Source organism: Carya illinoinensis, chromosome 7 (assembly GCF_018687715.1).
Source record: "Carya illinoinensis cultivar Pawnee chromosome 7, C.illinoinensisPawnee_v1, whole genome shotgun sequence".
NCBI classification, from domain to species: domain Eukaryota; kingdom Viridiplantae; phylum Streptophyta; class Magnoliopsida; order Fagales; family Juglandaceae; genus Carya; species Carya illinoinensis.
This window is the reverse complement of record NC_056758.1, coordinates 18830362-18850186: the sequence shown is the minus strand read 5'-3', so window position 1 is coordinate 18850186 and position 19825 is coordinate 18830362. Positions and strand designations below refer to the sequence as shown.

The 19825-nt window shown below is 39.8% G+C and overlaps 1 protein-coding gene across 2 annotated transcripts; it reads left to right on the top strand.

Moving 5' to 3' along the window:
* Positions 1–19061, top strand: LOC122315876 (putative metallophosphoesterase At3g03305). 2 transcript variants are annotated; one of them, XM_043132161.1, is made up of 5 exons: positions 334–477; positions 609–706; positions 10848–11089; positions 14393–15964; positions 18359–19061. In XM_043132161.1, exons 3-5 carry the CDS (start codon positions 10874–10876, stop codon positions 18473–18475), a joined length of 1905 nt encoding a protein of 634 aa, XP_042988095.1. In that variant the 5' UTR covers positions 334–477; positions 609–706; positions 10848–10873; the 3' UTR covers positions 18476–19061. The 2 variants fall into 2 exon arrangements, with proteins under 2 accessions (XP_042988094.1, XP_042988095.1); XM_043132160.1 differs by lacking the exon at positions 609–706 and having other exon boundaries at positions 1–477.
* The last annotated feature ends 764 nt before the right edge of the window (positions 19062–19825 follow it).

The window sequence follows — 19825 nt, the reverse complement described above, 5'->3', positions numbered from 1 at the left end:
AAACCACCAGGGACCAACCCGACCCGCCCCAATTTCCCGGTCTGGCAATAACTGAAGGCACGGATCGTAACATATCTGTAGGAGTTGGAAGGGTGGAGAATTCCAGAGTTGGAGAAATGGGCAATCTGATTCTTAATCTGACGATGCTTTTATTCCTCACCACCGCCACTTTACCTTCCACTTGCCATGCTACAAGAACTATCGAGGAAGGAGGAGGAGATGATTTATCTTCTTCTTCTTCTTCTTCTTCTTCTTCTTCTTCTTCTTCCAAATCGAGCTCGAACAGCAATGAGAAGAACGATAGGAGAGTTATACATGTGAAGGGAGGCCCAGAGTCGGTGATATGGGTGGTTCAGCTATCTGATCTACATTTCAGTGTCCACCATCCCGAACGAGCTCTTGATTTCAAAAACGTTGTCGGCCCTGTCCTCTCCGTCATCAAGCCCTCCCTTGTTCTTATCACTGGTGATCTCACAGGTTTACTCACATCTCCCTCCCCCCCCCTCTCTCTCTCTGCTATAATATTTTTATGGGTGTGCATACATTTCGTGTTTTGGGTTTCTGGTGTGTAGTTTTGAGGAGTATTTATTATTTTTGTTTGGCTTTAGGAATCATGGACTTCTTTTTCTTCCTACTGTGGCTGCAAACTTTTATTTCTTGAAGTTTTTTTCCCACTAAATTGCGAGCTGTGATGTATGCTATTCTAGTAAGTGGAATTATCAATTTTCTTTTCATTTTTCTGGATCTGCCCCGAAATTTCAAGTTTTTTCATGATCTATTCCTATATGCCATAGCTGTAGAATTTAATGGCCTTGATTTTCATGACTTTATTGTTTCTATTGCTACGACCTAGATAGGGCTTATCTCTTGGATACCATCTTGTGTACTTGGGCTGCCTATCGTCTTTAATACAATCATTTACTTATAAAAAAACAAATTCAAGTTTTTGTTCGTTTGATTCAATTTTTTGAGAATAACAATTTCATTTACTTAACCAATGAGAAATGCTCCTATGGTCAAAGAAATTATTTGTTGTATGATTTTCAGTATCCATTTAAATGATTGTTGAGATTTTTTTTTTTTTTTATTAACTTATCAAAAAAAAAAAAAAATCTGTTGATTGATAAAATGAGTAATCCAACGTTTGACAGCACAATTTCTGTTGATGAATAAACCTTTTATATATTTTCAGGTTTACATTGTTGTTAATCTGAATCACCATTTTCATGTTCTTGGATGATTGTTACTTATAAAAAAAAATGTTCTTGGAGGATTGTTCTGAAGAAGATAAGTTAGAGTACTTATCAAAAAAAGATAAGATAGAGTTCTTGAACCTTTAAATAGTTTCTATTGTCAAAAACCACAATTGAATGGGATATTGCATATAATATATATTTTCATGATCTTTTCACTGAAATAATCACATAATGTTGAGAAATCACACAAGAATTTCACATGGTTTATGCATTCTGTTTATGCAGAATACATTAACTATGATTAGGCTTTTACTTCGGGCATTGAAATAAGATCTGCCACTCCCTCTCTCAGTGGTAAGGTACACATGCATGTAATGGGGCTTTTTTTAATGGATAAATTACAAATGCACGCTATGCATGTTGAAGCCATAACACTCCCTTCAAACTGGGGGGAAGGTGCCACTTGAGCTAAAGCTCAATGGGAAAACCAGATATTGGTCCTGAAATTTTAACAATATAAACACTAATATATATGTATAGACACAGACAAGTTGGGAGGAGAGACTTTGGCCATGGGCGTAGTGGAAATCCCACCCCATAACGTTCCCATCTGTGCAGGTGCATGTGTTAATTGCTAAGAAAAGAATAAGCAACAAAAAGAATTTGAGGGGAGGAGGTGTTATGTATCATTTGTTCCCACCCCAAATAAGCTACAATGCTTGATGTTTCAATTTGTACCTACCTTAGAGATCTAGAACAAGACAGTCTATGTGCATGTTTGGGATTATGGTGGAAAATATAGCTTATAACTTTAGGGCTTAGTTCTACTATTAAAAGTTTATTTACTGTTTGGTAACCATATATTTAAAACACTTTCAAACATGTTACATTTGTTTGGAAACAACTTAAAAAAGTGCTTTTCTGAGGTAGAAATGACGATAATTCGATTTTTTTAAAGATTATGACCATATCCTTAAAAATTTTAAACTTGTAATTATCTGAAAATTGTATGGGTATTTTCACCCATTGATAGTTTTTTAAAAATTTGAACTACATTCTGGATTATCTGTAAAAGCACGTTTGAGGAAAAGTACCAAAATGATACTTTTCCTCAAACGTACTTTTTAACTTATTTGAGATTAAAAAGTATTTTAATAGATAACACCCAAACAACCTAACTTTTTCATTAAAGAGCTTTTAAGGCTATTTAAGCACTTTTTAAGACTCTGACCGCAATCCCAAACAGGCTGGCCGTATATCTTTAGAAAGTCGAATGATTGCACTATTTCAATGGATACCAATAAATAATAGTTTAAAAGAGATATGGGTTTATATCTATATTTTCCATTTACCTATAAAAAAAAAAAAAAAGGAAATATTGGTTTATATTATTTTTGGTATCCCTTTAAAGAAGGTCACAAAGTCAAATGATTGCAGAACCTGGGTAACCTAGAATATGCTTATTGATTTCTCTATGATACCTTCTAAGTCAGTCAAGAGCTGTCCACTATTTCTGGCTTCCTATAATTCACTGATTGAGTTATATGGGCAAAAAGAGCTGTAAGTTCAATTTGGTATGGTTAATTTTGCGCTGGCAAAAATTGTGTTGGAGGCATAAGAGGTATTTTGGGAACCCTTTTCTCTCCGTACTCCCCCCTCGTGCCTGCATGCATGCGACACTTTTTCATTCCGGCGCCTCTCGCCGGAGTTGACTCCCTTCCCTACCATCTTTCCTTCCACTCCCTCCCCCTTCCCTCTCCTCTCTCCCCTCCCCCTATCTTTTTATTCCCTTGAGATGGAGAGCTTTAGGCAATTCAAGGTGGAGTCCAAAACTTTTGTTTTCTCAAAAGTGGGATTTGACTGCTTTCGTATCCTGGAGAAAAATAGGCGTATGGCTCTTTATCTTTTAGTCAATAAGGCGGCGGCATCTTGGGTGGTGAAAATGGTGGAGGAAGCCACCGTGACTAAGTGGCGTCAGAATTTCTTTAGAAAAATGAGGGCCGGTAATGGGGTGCTCACCCTTCATCTCCTAAGCAACACTAGGGGCTGCTACCTTCAACTGGAAGAGTTCAGTAATGGAAGCAGAAGAGGATCTCTGATCATCCCTGAAGGAGTCAACAGTTGCGGATGGGAGGGATTTGCGTACAACCTCAAAAAGGTGGCTGAGCGTGCGACGGTGCCTTCTGCGGATACATATCGGGTTGGGGTGTCTGGTTTCAGGCCCTCAGTTTCTTACGCCGCGGCCTTGTCTGGTGCAGCGGCAGAGTGCAGCTCTGCCGTGAAGTTGACAGATGACAAACCGTATTCCTACCCAGCAAATTTGGAGGAGTCTTCTGACAGAGGCACAAAGCTAGGAGAAATAGAGGGGGTGTTCTGGGATATTAAAGCCAAACTTTCCGGTGTCCTACAAGAAGTTGCCTTTCTGATGAATAAAGTGGATATAGGTCTAAGCATGGCGATGGGACGGGGTAAGGGGATTGCGTCTGCCACACTCCCGTTAGCCGCTGCAGATTTTACTAATATAGGGGTGAAGGTCTCGGTCAACACTGAAAAGAGAGAGCCTCGGCCAAACGGGCCTTTGGCTGAACACGGGCTCAATGGGCCCCCAAGCCCGATAAGGGTTAAAAGCCCTCAGCTGCAGCCCACTTTCCCCATCCTTTCAGATAACCCTCAGTGGGCTCTCCCACGGGCATCGAGCCCACAACCTCGGGCCTCAAGCCCAAGGCCTTTGGCCCTGCCACAATCCGGTTCTCCCACTCGGGTTGGGCAGGCGACCCGACAACCCGCCAACCCAGCTCGCGGGTCTCTTTCATCTCGGCCACGAGCCTATCCCGCAGGCACGAGCAGCCGTCTCCAGCCGTCGCGTTCGCCGACAACCCTGCCGGCGTCACAGACCTCGCCGTTTGGCTCCGACGATCCTCCCGGCACCGACGAAGCGCGGTCTAAGGGCACGACGGCGGCCGTTTCGCCCCAAACAGTGCCGTTAGGAGAGGAAAACGACGTCACCGTCGTTCCTCTTGCTTTCGAGAATTTGATGCCGGCACAGACAACTCCGACTGGGCCTTCGGAACCCCTGGGCTGCCATCTTCTCTCCCGGTTTGAAGCCCACTCCTTTCCAGCTGTCTGCGCAGCCCCCTCTCTGTTGGAAACGTCCGAGCACATTTCAAGGGTCCTCTGCACCGTTGAGGAAGAAGTAGAGGAAGAGTCTGGTTCCGAAGTAGAGGTAGAAGAGGAGGCTTTTTCAGGGACAGATCTTTTGGTGCCCTTCTCTGATATGGAGAATGAAGGGAAGGACAAGGGGAACCAGGGGGAGGATTTTAGTCCAATTTGTACCCTGCCACCAGCATTGCCGTGGTCAGATCCTCAAACAGATTGGGTGTTGAAGAAGGTAGAAGACATTCGCCACTGTGCGAGGATTTCTTGCATTGGTTTTGAGGACCAGCTGACAGCTCTCTTCACAGCCATCGCAGCAGAACAATCTCACACCCTCCGATCCGCCAGCAAAAAAGAAAGGGAATTAAAGAGACTCTCATGCACCTTAAACTGTGGTCGAGAAGGAAGCACTAGTAGGGAAAGGTTGACAGATAGGGTGAATTTAGGTGATCCATGAAGCCCAAGATCCTTTCATGGAATGTTCGGGGTTTAAACAATCCGAATAAACGTCTTAGAGTGAAGAACTTAATCCGGGATTGGAAGGCTGACATCATTTGTTTACAGGAGACCAAATTGAAGCATGTTGACCGGAGCATCATTAGAAGTTTATGGAGCTGTGTCTATGCGGGATGGGTTAGCTTGCCCTCAAAGGGCGCATTAGGGGGCATTATTGTGATGTGGGATAAGAGAGTCGTTGAGTTGGTGGAAGAATCCATTGGTGAGTTCGTGGTCGCATGTTCCTTCAAGTCTTTGGAGGACGGGTTCGGGTGGGGCTTTGCAGGCATTTATGGTCCGAACAATGACAGCCACAGGAAACTCCTTTGGGACGAGATTGCTGGTTTGTGCAGTTGGTGGGAGGGCCCTTGGTGCATTGGAGGTGATTTTAACACCACTCGGTTCTCAAGTGAAAGGTCGGGGGACTCAAACACAGGATCAGCCATGGCTGATTTTTCAGCCCTAATTTTCGAGCTGGACTTGCTTGACCTTCCCCTAGGGGGTGGCGACTATACTTGGTCTAATGGGAGGGCATGGTCTCGCTTGGATAGATTTATTGTCTCTCCATCGTGGGAGACACATTTCCCCACCCTTTGTCAGAAACGCCTTCCCAGGCTTTGCTCAGATCACTTCCCACTCATGCTGGACTGTGGGGGTCTACATGAGGGACGTAAATACTTCAAATTCGAGAATATGTGGCTGAAGACGGAGGGTTTTTTGGACAAAATCAGATCTTGGTGGTCCTCCTACCAGATTCTGGGCACCCCCAGTTTTGTGTTAGCTGGAAAACTTAAAGCCTTAAAAAATGATTTGAAAACATGGAACATGGAAACTTTCGGGAACCTAAATGACCAAAGATGCACTCTTTTTCAGGAACTGCAGTGCTTCGAGGATAAAGAGACGACTTGGGCCCTTACAGCTGATGAGAAAGAAAGGAAAACGGTGGTAATAGCTGAATTGGAAAAAATCACGCTGTTGGAGGAGATATCTTGGAGACAAAAATCATGGGCCCTTTGGCTAAAAGAAGGGGACAAGTGTACCAAATTCTTCCATCGTGTCGCTAATTCTCATCGACGAACCAACGCCATTGAGGTCCTACACTCCAACGGGAGGATTATCTCTAACAGGACAGCCATCAAGGAACACATTGTCCTTTTTTACGACCAGTTGCTTAAAGAGCAACACTCTTGGCGGCCTAAGGTAGATGGGTTGTCACTCGACTCTATCGATGCAGCAAGTGCAACGTGGCTAGAAAGATCGTTCGAAGAAGAGGAAGTGCTTAAGGTCCTAAAAGGGATGGTAAAAGACAAGGCCCCGGGCCTCGATGGTTTCCCTATGGCTTTCTTTCAAGCTAGCTGGGACATCGTCAAAGAGGATATTATGAAGGTATTTCTCGAATTTCACTCTTTTTTGAAATTTGAGAAAAGCCTCAATGCCACCTTTATTGCTCTTATCCCAAAAAGGGTAAACTCGGTAGAGGTGCAGGATTTTCGTCCCATTAGTTTGGTGGGCGGGGTCTACAAACTCATTTCCAAGGTCTTAGCCCAGAGGATGAGCACAGTCATGGGGGAGATCATATCAAAATCCCAAAACGCCTTTGTGAAAGGAAGGCAGATTCTTGATTCCGTTCTTATTGCTAACGAATGCCTGGAAAGTCGGGTTAAAGCCGGTACTCCAGGTATCCTATGCAAGTTGGATATGGATAAAGCTTTTGATCATGTAAATTGGGATTTCTTGTTACACGTACTTGGCAGGTACAGTTTTGGGAACAGGTGGTGCCAATGGATGAAACATTGTATCACAACCGTCAGATTTTCTGTTTTGGTGAATGGCACTCCAGAAGGCTTCTTCAATAGCTCCCGGGGTCTACGACAAGGGGACCCTTTATCACCTCTTCTTTTCATCCTAGTAATGGAGGTCTTAAGCAAAATGTTGAATAGAATGGTGGAGGGTGGTTACATCTCGGGTTTCTCAGTGGGCAGCCCCACCCATGGTAACATTTCAATTTCTCATCTTCTTTTTGCTGACGACACTTTGATCCTTTGCGAGCCAGTTCCGGATCAGATTCGCTCCCTAAGGGCCATTTTGCTTTGTTTCGAAGCCGTCTCGGGACTCAAGGTCAATCTTGCAAAATCGGAAATGGTACAAGTTGGAGAGGTTGATAATCTAAGTGCTTTGGCGGACCTTCTGGGCTGCAAGGTGTCATCCTTGCCCATGAAATATCTTGGTCTCCCTCTGGGGGCCTCTTATAAATCCAAGACTATGTGGGATGGGGTGGTCGAGAAAATTGAACGTAAACTTGTGGGTTGGAAGCGACTCTACCTATCCAAAGGGGGCAGAGTCACTCTTATTAAGAGCACTCTATCTAATCTCCCCACATATTTTCTCTCCCTATTCCCCTTGCCTGCAAGTGTGGCGCACAAATTGGAGAAGATCTTTCGCGACTTCCTATGGGGTAGCTCGGAGGACGTCAAAAAATTCCACTTGATCAAATGGGAAAAAGTATGCACACCCATGGCTAATGGAGGTTTGGGGCTCCGCAGTTTGAGAATTCTCAACAAGGCTCTTCTCGGTAAATGGCTGTGGAGATACCACAGGGAACAAAACGCTCTCTGGAGGGAAGTTATCGACAGCAAATATGGAAGCCTACGGGGGGGTTGGTGTTCCAACGCAGTAAGAGGGGCCTATGGAGTAGGTTTGTGGAAGTTCATACGCAACGGTTGGGAAGCCTTTTTTGTTAATTGCAGAATGGTGGTAGGAAGGGGCAACCAAGTTAGCTTCTGCCATGACACTTGGTGCGGCGAGCTTGCTTTGAAGCTCACTTTTCCATCCCTATACAGAATCGCGTCTGATAAAGAGGCCACAGTTGCTGACAATTTGGACAACAACTCAACCTTCACTCATTGGTCAGTCAGATTCACCCGAGATGCACAAGACTAGGAATTGGGAGACTTTACTGATTTTTACAGCGCACTACAAGCGTCAAATTTACGTGCTGATGGTGAAGATCACATGCTTTGGTCACTCACAGGAAATAAGCATTTCTCAGTACATTCCTTTAACAAGGCACTCTCGGCACACCCCTACACTGCTTTCCCTTGGAAGTGTATTTGGAAGACTAAGGCCCCCTTAAAAGTGGCATTCTTCGTATGGCTAGCATCTCATGAGAGTATTTTGACTATTGATAAACTGAGAAGTCGTGGCCTCTACCTAACGAATTGGTGCTATATGTGCAAACATAACGGTGAGACAGCGGATCATCTACTCCTTCACTACGAAGTAGTTACAGTTTTATGGGATGACATATTCGCAAGACTGGGCTTGGCATGGGTAATGCCTCGAAAGGTGATTGATCTGTTGGCTTGTTGGAGAGGAGTCCGGGGCAAAGGGCAGGTTGCAGATATTTGGAAAATGGTGCCTCTTTGCCTAATGTGGTGCACCTGGAACGAAAGGAATAGTCGCTGTTTCGAGGATAAGGAGCGTTCACCGGAAGGCTTTAGGGATTTCTTTTACCATACTTTGGTTTTGTGGGCTTCCTCTATTGTACTAAATGGCACTTCTTTTACCGAACTTTATGCTGCCCTCCGCAGCTCTTAGCCTTTAGCAAGGCTCTTTGTATACCCCCTGTGTACTCGGGCCTTGCCCTTTTCTTGTTCTAATATATCTTCTTTTACTTATCAAAAAAAATTTTGCGCTGGCTCATCAAACACGTGGGTGATCCAATAATATGTAAGACAAATCTAGTTGCTGCATTTGCCGATTTAAGAATCTTCTGGTCTTATCACACTGCAGCATTTGGTTTTGATGTGATTTTTCTTAATCCTTTTCATATGCAACTTCATTTCATTATTATTTTTTGATATGTAATAAGAGATTTTATTCCAAGTAAAGAGGCATAGCCTAAGTACACAGGAAGTATACAAGAGAATACACCTACAAGCTAAAAAAAAAAAGAACAAAAATGAGTCATTACAAATATTCAATCCCTCACAAGATTATGTACCCAAAAATTTAAAGTGCTAATGAAAAAATCCCTAAATTCTCCCATTGTGCATTCACTATCATTGAAGCACCTCCCATTTCTCTCAAGCCATAAATTCCAAATCAAACACAATGGAAGCATCCTCCATTCAGCTATACTGCCTCTACATCCTGCTGCACTTTGCCAGCTAGCCAAGAAATCCACCACCTGAAAAGGCATCACCCAAGCAATGCCTACCCTTGCAAATAACTCATTCCACAAGGCACCCACCATCTTGCAATGAACAAATAAGTGGTTAACAGATTCACCATTCTTTTTTACACATGAAATACCAATCCATCACATACCCCTTTTCCTCAAGTTGTCAGTGGTTAAAACCTTCTCCAGCGACACCAACCAGCAAAAAAATGCAACTTTACTGGGCACTCTAGCTTTCCAAATGCATTTCCAGGGATAAGATATGTTGCCATGACTATTTAACACCTTATAAAAGGATTTCACAGAGAATCTGGACTTGTTATCATGAACCCACTGCATCCTATCCTCAATCTTAGAAGTATAGAGCTTTACATAGAAATCAGCAGCTTCACTCACTTCCCAATCCTGTAAACTCTATTAAATTCCACATTCCAATTCAGCATATATTGTTTGAAAACAGATAAGAATCAGCTACAGCAGCTTCTTTGTATTTAGCAATCCTAAAAATTCTGGGAAATACTAATTTAAGAGCTAAATCACCACACCAAACATCATGCCAAAAGAGAATATCAGTCCCGGATGGCACTTTGAAATTAATGTTTTTGACAAAATCTCCCCATCCCAATTGAATAGACTTCCATAAACCCACCACAAATACCCCTTTTATTTTGTTAGTACACCAATCCCCCCTCATCCTTCCTTATTTAGCATCTACAATCTGTATCCACAATGCATTTCTCTCATTGTTGTACCTCCAAAGCCACTTCCCAAGTAGAGCTTTATTGAAAAGCTTTAAGTTATGCACACCCAAACCTCCACAAGACACCGGAGTACATACCTTATTCCAACTCACCAAATGATATTTACGTTCCTCCCCAATACCATCCCATAAAAAATTTCTAAAAAATCCTCTCAATTTTTTTGTCCACCCCTGCTGGAATAGGGAAAAGAGAGAGGTAATAAGTAGGTAAATTAGACAAGGTGCTTTTAATCAATGTAACTCTGCCCCCTTTGGTCAAATAAATCTTTTTCCAACCAGCTAGTCTCCTCTCAATATTCTCAATTACCCCATCCCAAATAGACAAAGATTTGTGAGGAGCCCCCAAAGGTAACCCAAGGTATTTCATAGGTAAAGAAGATACCTTACAGCCCAGAATATTGCCAAATCGTGAATATTTCTGACTGAACCCACAGGGATGATATCAGACTTAATAAAATTGATTCTAAGCCCAGAGACAGCTTCAAAACATAACAATAAAGCTCTTAAAGCTCGAAGATGATCCTGGTTAGCATCGCTGAAAATTAAGGTATCGTCCGCAAAGAGAAGATGAGAAACCGTGATGCAGCCACTAGAAACATCTCCCACCTTAAAGCCCGATACAAAACCTCCTACAACAGCCACATCCATCGTACAGCTCAAAGCATCCATAACTAAGTCAAATCCATGATTGAGGCAACTTCATTTCATTATGATTCTTTCCCGAGCCACTCAACAGCTTCCTGCTATTTCTGGGATGAAATAATTCCCAAATCTATGATTGTTAAGTGCTGCAGGTCCAGTTTGAGTATTTTATTAATATGGTATCATTATCAAACTTAGATGAGCTGAGAGTACGTAACCACAAGGACATATCTGGTGACTGCATTTGCAAATATGGTCGTTTAGCTTCTGTTAAGTATTTTGAATTTCTCCATATAAGTCTAAAAGTTGTCTCGTTTATATCCAAGTTCAAGCTGCAAATATGCGAAACTTTTTATTTTATCATCAAATTGATGTCCTAATGGTTTTGCTCCATCTGCTTGTTTTTCTGTATCTTTCCCAGATGGTAAAAGTAAGGATTTGTTAACCATGAAGCAAAATGAGGAGGAGTGGGTGGAATACCAGAATATAATGGAAGATGTTATATCAAGGAGTGGACTTGACAAGAGCATCTTCTTTGATGTTAGAGGAAATCATGATAATTTTGCTGTGCCAACTGTTGGTGGTGCATTTGATTTCTTCTCAAAGTATAGTATCAATGGGCAGTTGGGAAGAAGCCGGAATGTCAATAGTATCACTCTTCAGGTCTGTTATTTACCTTGTAGGTAGTATATCAATGCTCACTGCAAAACAGCTTTCCTGTTCATATAACTGCTTGATAGCCCCAAATACTTTTACCCATCGTCCAAAATTGGGCTGATTTTGGGCAGATATTTTTTTATATTTTTTCTTGAGCAATTTTATGTGGCTCTAAAGGACACTTGGAGTCTTTGGGTGGCAGTTTATAACTGAAGATGCAGGCAACTCATGCATTCTTTGACCATGTCAAGCAACAGTTCAATTGTGGTAGAAGTCTATGTGTGAATTCTTGATTAAATTTTTTTTGATAAAAAAAAATCTTTATTTAATTCGTTTATACAATTTTTGTTTTGATTAGGAACTGACAATTAGCCAATTAGTTGTTAGCCAATTAGCCGTTCAACTGGTGTTCTTAGCCAATCAGTTGTTTGCCTTGGATAGGAGTTGTTAGGAATTTCAGTATTAGCTGTGTAGACCTTTTTAAGGACAATTAGTTAATAATAATAATAATAAAAATAAAATACAAGTATTTTGCCTATTCAAATATTCAAACACTTACGTTTGATAGGACAACTAGTCAATTTTTTAAGAATTGAAAAAGGGTTGTCCTATGAAAGATATCCAAGGGTCTCCAATCACCCTTCACCTTGATATAATTTTCATGAATTTACAAGATAGAAACTAAATAAAAAAAGATCCCAAGAATTTTCTTCTTCAATACCCAGTTATATGTGCTCAATCAAGTGGGCATGTAATATTTTGGTACTAGAGCTAGATCTATCAGAGACATCCATGGACACACAAGATGCTTCAGATTTTGAAGCCAAGTAAGAAAAATATATGGAAAGCATGCAAGCACCTCTCTCAAGCATTTAGCAAAAAGGCTTGTTCAAATGCAACAGATTGATGGATCTTTTTTTTTTTTTTTTTTAATAGGTAAAAGTAAAATTTTATTGAAATAAAGACATTGTTGAAGTATAGTGGAAGTATACAAGGAGCATGTCTAATTACATCTAGGTACTAGTGAGAGATACAAGCAGGTCATGAAAATTGTCTATATTACAAATAATGGCCGAAGCCCAAGAAAGTAAAGTATTGTAGAAGAATCGCTTCAGCTCATCCAAAGAACGCTCCATGTCTTCAAAGCACCTCTTATTTCTCTCTAGGCACAAGCACCAAATAATGCAGTGAGGGATCATTCTTCACACAGCAGCTATTTGTGCATTCCTATTTCCTGTCCAACACCCCAGCATATCCCCAACTCTTTTGGGCATGACCCAAGCCACCCTTGTCCTATTAAGAATCTCATTCCATAAACACCTGGCCACCTCACAATGTAACAAGGGATGATCCACCAATTACCCATCGCTCTTGAACAAAAAACACCAATCTGTTATGATCAGACCACGATTTCTCAGATTATCTGACGTGTGGATCCGCCCAAGAGATGCAGTCCATACAAAGAAAGTGATCTTGTAACGTACTTTACATTGCCATATAGCCTTCCAAGGAAAATTATGATCATTAGATACTCCCAAGAGGGCCTTGTAGAAAGGCGCACCGAAAATTTGTTATTTCCATTCAAATACCAAATCATCCTATCCTCCATCTCACTGCCTATCAATATTGCATATAATGAGTCAAAGAACTCAACAAGCATATCCGACTCCCAATCATGAGCAGCTCTCGAGAAACTTACATTCCAAGGGACAGCACCATTAGATATTACCACTAAGTCAGCCACGGCAGCCTCTGTCGCAAGAAATCTGATAGAGCATGGGAAACACCTGCTTTAAGACCCTTTCACCACAGACATCATGCCAAAAATAAACTCTATTACCTCTTCCAATTGCAAATCTAAAATACTTGGAGAATCTTCCCCATCCAGCTCTAATGTTTTTCCACAAGCCCACACCATGTGTCCCTCTAACTTCCTTAGAGCACCATCCCCCATTCATACTCCCATACTTAGCATCTATGACTTCTCGCCATAAACCCTCCCATTCCTTATGGTATCTCTACAACCATTTCCCCAAAAGTGCTTTATTGAAGACCCTCACATTGTGCACCCCCAACCCGCCACATTGAATTGGTGAGTGAACTTTATCCCAACCTGCAATATGGAACTTAATTTCTTCCCCCATGCCTCCCCAAAGAAAGTTGAGAAAAAGTTTCTCCATACAAGAAGCCATGCTTGCAGGTAATGGAAAAAGGGATAAAAAATAGGTAGGGAGGTTAGATAGAGTGCTCTTGATAAGAGTTAATTGACCACCTTTGGACAAATATAGCCATTTCCACCCAACCAATCTTCTTTCAGTTCTTTCTAACACACCATCCCAAATGGTCTTTGTCTTGAAAGCAACCCCCAACTGGAGGCCAAGATATTTATTTCAAAGGCAGTGAAGCAACCTTGCAACCCAAGATATTCGCCAAGTCCTGGATATTATGTACACCACCCATGGGAACCATTTCAGACTTAGAGAGATTTACCTTCAAGCCTGAAACTGCTTCGAAGCAAAGTAATACAGCCCTTAAGTACTGCAAATAATTGTTGTGCGGCTTGCAAAACAAAAGAGTGTCAACAACAAAGAGAAGGTGAGATATAGAGTTGAGCGTTGTCTTAGTGAGATTAGGGGGATTATGTGGTTTCTGAACCATTTGGTGATAGATTCAAAGGAGTTTGACTTGTTGAAGGATGGGAAGTACTTGTTGAAACTTTAGTAATTGGAATGTTGGGAATGCCAAAAATTCTGTTTTTGGCTACGATGTTTTCTATAAGCATAAGTTATCTGAACAGCTCTTCATCTTTCTTCTAAAACCCAAGCCTTTTTGCCACGATTGATAGGCCTCATCTACTTTAGGGAATTTGGCATGGTGGATGATTGTGGACATGACACTCATGTTAACCCATTTCTAATTGTTGTTTGGACACTGGTAAGAAAGTGTTCATTGTTTACTTTGAAAGTTGCAGACTTTTGAGATTGAGATTGTTAATCTTTTTTGTTTATTTTTTCATAACCCTTCATTTTCCGACCGTTCATGGTTGTATACTTGCTAAGTCAAGTATAATACTATAAAGTCTGAGGACCATACTTGGTAGTCGTTTGATATTATGAGCTCATATGAACACACTCTCTGGGGTCCTTCATGTCTGACTCCAAGATAAATAGAGTGGTGGACATGGTTTAGCCCATATTTACCGGAAAATTTCCTCTACACAAATGTTAATCAAGAATGCTAGTGTGTTTTGTTGGTAATTGTAACTGTAAAGATTTTTGTTACTTATGTACATTTGTTTTTTTTATCCAGACTGGCGGGCAGAAATATCTCTTTGTTGGCTTTGACAGCACAATGTCTGTTGGTTTACGAGGTCCAACTAATCTTTTTGGGCATCCAACCGATCAACTGTTCGAAGAATTAGATTTGGAGCTCTCTCAATGGAATTCTCAGTCAACAAAATCAGTGACCAAGATTTCCTTTGGGCATTTCCCACTTTCATTCTCTGCATCTTCATATTCTGGAAAGAGCCTAAAAGATATTTTCCTCAAGCATTCTCTATCAGCATACTTATGTGGACACCTTCACACTAGGTTTGGTAAGAATTTGAAGCGGCACCACCAGTCTAGTCATCATTTTTTATCCCTGCCAAAGTTTTTCCAGCTTAATATACACCAAAAATCTTCTGAAAGTCCTGTAAATTGTTCTCCTGGAGCCCCACCGATTGAAGAATTCTGGGAGTGGGAGATGGGTGACTGGAGGAAGAGTAGAGCAATGCGAGTTTTGGCCATTGATAGAGGTCACGTTTCATATGTTGACATTGACTTCAAGTTGGGAGCCAAAGAAACAATTATATTGCCCACATTTCCACTAGACTCACGCTTAATGTCAACATCTTCATCTCACCAGAAGTATGAATGCCAAGTTATGCTCCCATCTTCTTATGACTCAGTAAGAGCTATGGTGTTCTCTGTTTATCAGGTTGTGTCTGTGACGACTAGGATATATGATACCAGTCCTGGAAATCTCGTAGTGGTCATGGAGACACCAATGACAAAGCTTGTGGATAACAGCTCCAGGGGAGATCTTTATGCTGCCTTATGGAATTACAAAGCATTTGAGGATCCATCTCCTGATAGATTTTGGTTGCAAATTGAAGCAACTGACATTTTGGGCAGATCAACTTTAACTGAGTTACGGCCTTTTTCTGTTAACGGTCTTAGTGGTAAGCTCTCCTGGACGTGGACAGAATTTTTGGTCATGGGTTGTCAATGGGCTACCTTGTATTACCCAATTCTCTGGTCTGCTCTTTATTTTATGTTCTCTATTCTTCTTATTCCAAAAGCTCTCTCCATTTTCTCCAAGAAGCAGTATACTTGCAAAAATTTCATAGCTAATAAAGGCTTCATAAATGGCACTGTATGGATTCTGCAAGAGTTGTGCAGGGTTGCCATTGTATGGTATGGTATGTTAGGATACTTGCTCCACCTTATATCATTCCCCTGGTTTTATGGGCGAGTTTTAACAGATGGTGAAGAAAGGGGATACATGACTTATATGGGCTGGGTAGTCACAAATATTGATGGCAGGGGAAAACATGACTATGCTGGATGTCCAGATATTATGGTGGTCGTTCTTCCCCATCTGTTCTTTGTGGTTTTTCCTGCTATTCTGATTGCTGCGGCTTTGGCTGCTGAAAGAGGTATCTATAGGGAACATTTTCGATCATGTTCGGGAAAAAAAGAAGATGATTATGATCAGGGAAGAAGGAGATCTCTATTGTACAATTACGGATGCGGTGGATCAAAGTTCCATTTTGGTGACCGGTGGATTCGGAAAGTTCTCTTTGTGGTGCTCCTGGTGATTTGTTGGAAGCATTTTAAGGTTAGGTTCCATATACTTACTAATTAAAGATATTATGAGAATGCATGATGTGGGAAATTATTATGTGTGGTCAAATAATGAGGGTCACCGCCATTCACCAAAAAGAAAAAAGGAATAGATGAAATCAGCAGTGTTGTTAAAAGCACGCTTAAGCGCTAAGGCCAAAGTGCTTTGCTTATCAAAATTGAAGTACATTTACAGAAGAGCACTTTAAGCAACTTTTTGGGGCTTTTTGTGCAAGCTTAAAGTGCAAAAAAGCTTTCTTATAATTTTTTTTAATAAAAATTAGAAAATATATATATATTTTAATAAAAATTATAAAATATCATTTGGAGACCCAAAAATGATGGGAACAAATATTATGAAGTATTTAGATGATACTGAAGATCATTTACATACCATAGCTCCACATAATGTCATATGTGATGTATATAGTAGTCTAAATTGGCTCTCTAGATGGAACGATATTTGATTGCTTATATTAGCATAGAAGTCAATACCTACAATTCTTGTGCTTTTTTGGTCTTGGCCCTTTTGGTATGTTTTGATTCAAGCATGTACTTTAATTTGATTTTGACTATCAAATAATTATTATTTATGAGTGGTTGTCAATATATATATATTGTATATCATGGAAAGCACTAGAGATTTATATAAAATGTTATGTTTAAGTTTGCTCACCATCTGGGTGGGGCCCCATGGTGGCCGTTGCAGTTTTTTTTTCTAAGTTTGATATATTTAAATTAAAAATATTTTTATTATTAAAGTTTATTTATTGTTATTTTAAAAAAATTCATTCTTATAAAAAATTAAAGTTGACTAGTGGCAATCTGTGAAGCTAGGAGTGTCAAATCGTGTTAATGGATTGTGTTCGTGTTGTGTCAAAACATGTATATTATACTATATAGGTAAACCCTAACCCGACCCATTAAGTTTATCGTGTCACAATCTCAAACCCTAACACGATCCATTAACATAATGTGTCGTGTCGTGTCAACCCGTTTTGACCTATTAGTGAATATTACTAAATTGGTTGACACGAAACAATATGACTCGTTTTAAACTGTTTATGTAAATAGGTTGAATATGCTTGAAATTAACCTGTTTGACTTGATTAAATTTAACGTAATTTTCTATAAATGTTAACATCACAATATTTATAAAAATTATAAAACTAACTACAAGTCCAAAATTACAATCTAAACAATAAAAATATCGAAATTAAAATTCTAACAATTTTACTTTTGGGTAGAAGGGTATAATTGTAACTTTAACTTTCTTAACATGTTATAACGGGTTGACCTGTTATCAACCCGTTAAGTAATCGTGTCTTAACGGGCCAACCCGTTTTGACCCAAACCCGTTAAGACTAAACCCTAACCTGCTATTATCGTGTCCTGTTCGTATTGGGTTAACGGGTTGTGTAACATATTGTCACCTCTATGTGAAGCTGCCATGCTTTCGATTAATGTTGATGGATGAAAAAATTATGGGTCCTCTTTCTAATTAACTCCTAAGTCATACCACATGTGGTTGGCATTTGAGGCTTATATCATTTATGTATGATTTTATTTCTCTTATTGTGTTCCTTCCTGTCTTTCTAATGGGTTTTGAATATAAAAATCATTTATTGGTACATTCTCAAAAAATTTTTACGGTTTCTTAAAACTTATGTACCCCATAGCAAAAGGATGTTTGACCAAAATTTCCTAAATCTATGTAATTGGTTGATTACTTGGTTATCATGTTTCATTAATCTAGTAAATTGAGTTAATAGGCTAAATGTATTACCACCTTTCTTTTTTTTTTTTTCCTTGTAATTTTTAGGGTTTTTGCTATTATACATTCATTTTTTAAATATGTGCTTTATTCAATCAGGTGCACGTTTGCCTTGCACCTAGCCTCTAGACAACATTTGTGCTCAAGTGCACCTAGCGCTTTTACCAACACTGAATATAAGTGAAATAGTACGGTGCATGTTCACAAATGGTAGTGACATGCTCCAATACACGACACGAGTAGATTCAATTGTGAAACAATGGCTGTCCAATTGATTGGCTTGATAAGCTATCTGTTGGAGTTGTCAGATGCTTTGTTTTACCTTTCTCTCTTTTTTTTATTCACCCAGTTATGTAAATGGAGTATTTCCAACTCTTTAAAGAAAGGAAACTAAATGATGTTTAGATCTTGCAACAACAATTCTAATAGGGCACATAGATCCAATTACCCCCCCCCCCCCCCCCCCCCCCCCCCCACCCCCCAGTATGACCTTTTCAAATCATACAGAAAATAACAAATTTTTTATTCTCACTGTTTGCTCAACAGTCTTCACTTATTATACTGAGCTTTTTTCTAATGCTTTATCTTCTTTCCTTTTATGTTTTTCAATGACAGAATTGCTGGGCTTTGGTAAAAGCTTATGAGATGAACCCATTGATTCATTTTCCGGGATATAGCCTTTCAATTCCACTATTGCTGGCTTATACTGTGTACAAAACCCGGAATGTCTGATGAGCATTGCAGGGAGTAAACATAAGCTTAACCTTCATCAAATTTGATGTGGATTATACAAAAAGTCTTTGATACCAAAATGTAACATCAAATGATGCTCTTCTTCATGTAGTTGGCACTAACACTTAGTCTAAGGTAAACATAACTGCAGAAGATTGGCTTAGCAAAGGTTGCAGAAGATTGATGTTTTGGGCTCACATGGATTTTGAAGATGATTTGTCACTTCTAAGTAGTGGAGGTGGCGATCCACAGAGTTACATTGAAGAAAGCGATCTGTTTCCTTACAATGGTAGATGTACTTCCTGATGCATGTAGCCAAAGATCTCGTTTCTGCAGAAATTTATGCCTCCCTTAAACTGGGGAACTGCAGTGTTTTACTTCTCAGCCCCAGGGCCAAAATTTGGCTGTAAATCTGTCTAGATATTCATTCAACCAACAAGGAAGGGAAATACAGTTTTGGGAATGAGTCCAAAATATGTCATATTTACTTGATATTTCAGCATTGAGACCTTTTTCTTGGTTCTTCGGAGATGCTGTGTAGATGCAGTTTCTAGATCATTAATTGTCTTATGCTTCCCCAGATCAACATTGCTCAACAAGAAGGTTCAAAACTGTTCGAAATGACAAACTCTTGAAAATGATATTTGTCATGGACTCATGCACCATTTGCTAAATATTACATCACTAAATGAATAAAGTCCAATAAATATTAAAAGAAAAGAAAAGAAAAGAAGAAAAGGGAAGGGAGCATTCATGTTTTAACTCCAGGGGGACGCTAAGCGGGATAGTCTATTTTTATGAAGTGCAATAGTTGGAAGCTGAAGAAATATGTGTATATGCTATGTAGTTTTTGAAGTATGAAATCACAATGAACAAGTCCATCATAGTAATTATAAAATAACAATTAGTGCTATAAAATCACATCATCTACTCACCATTTGTATGATTCTTATATAATATTATATCATTGAGATTAACTTCAAACTGGTTCTGGTGTAACTAATAAGCCGCTGACGTGTTATTTCTCTATGGTGAAGAAAATACAACCGGCTTCACTCAAACAAACCATCTCAGCTTATTGGGCTTTCCATTTAAGGTTAGATTTGGATGTTAGATTGAGTTAAGTTGAGTTAAATAAAATATTATTAGAATATAAATTTTAAATATTATGAGTGTATTGGGATTTAAAAAAATTAAAATTTTTATTATATTTTATATAGAAATTTGAAAAAGTATATAAGAATTTAAAAAAAGTGTAATGATGAGATGAAATGAGTTAATGAGAGTTTGGTGACCAAACGGGGCCGATGAAAAAGTTCCTAATGATTATTTAATTATTTAAGATCATTT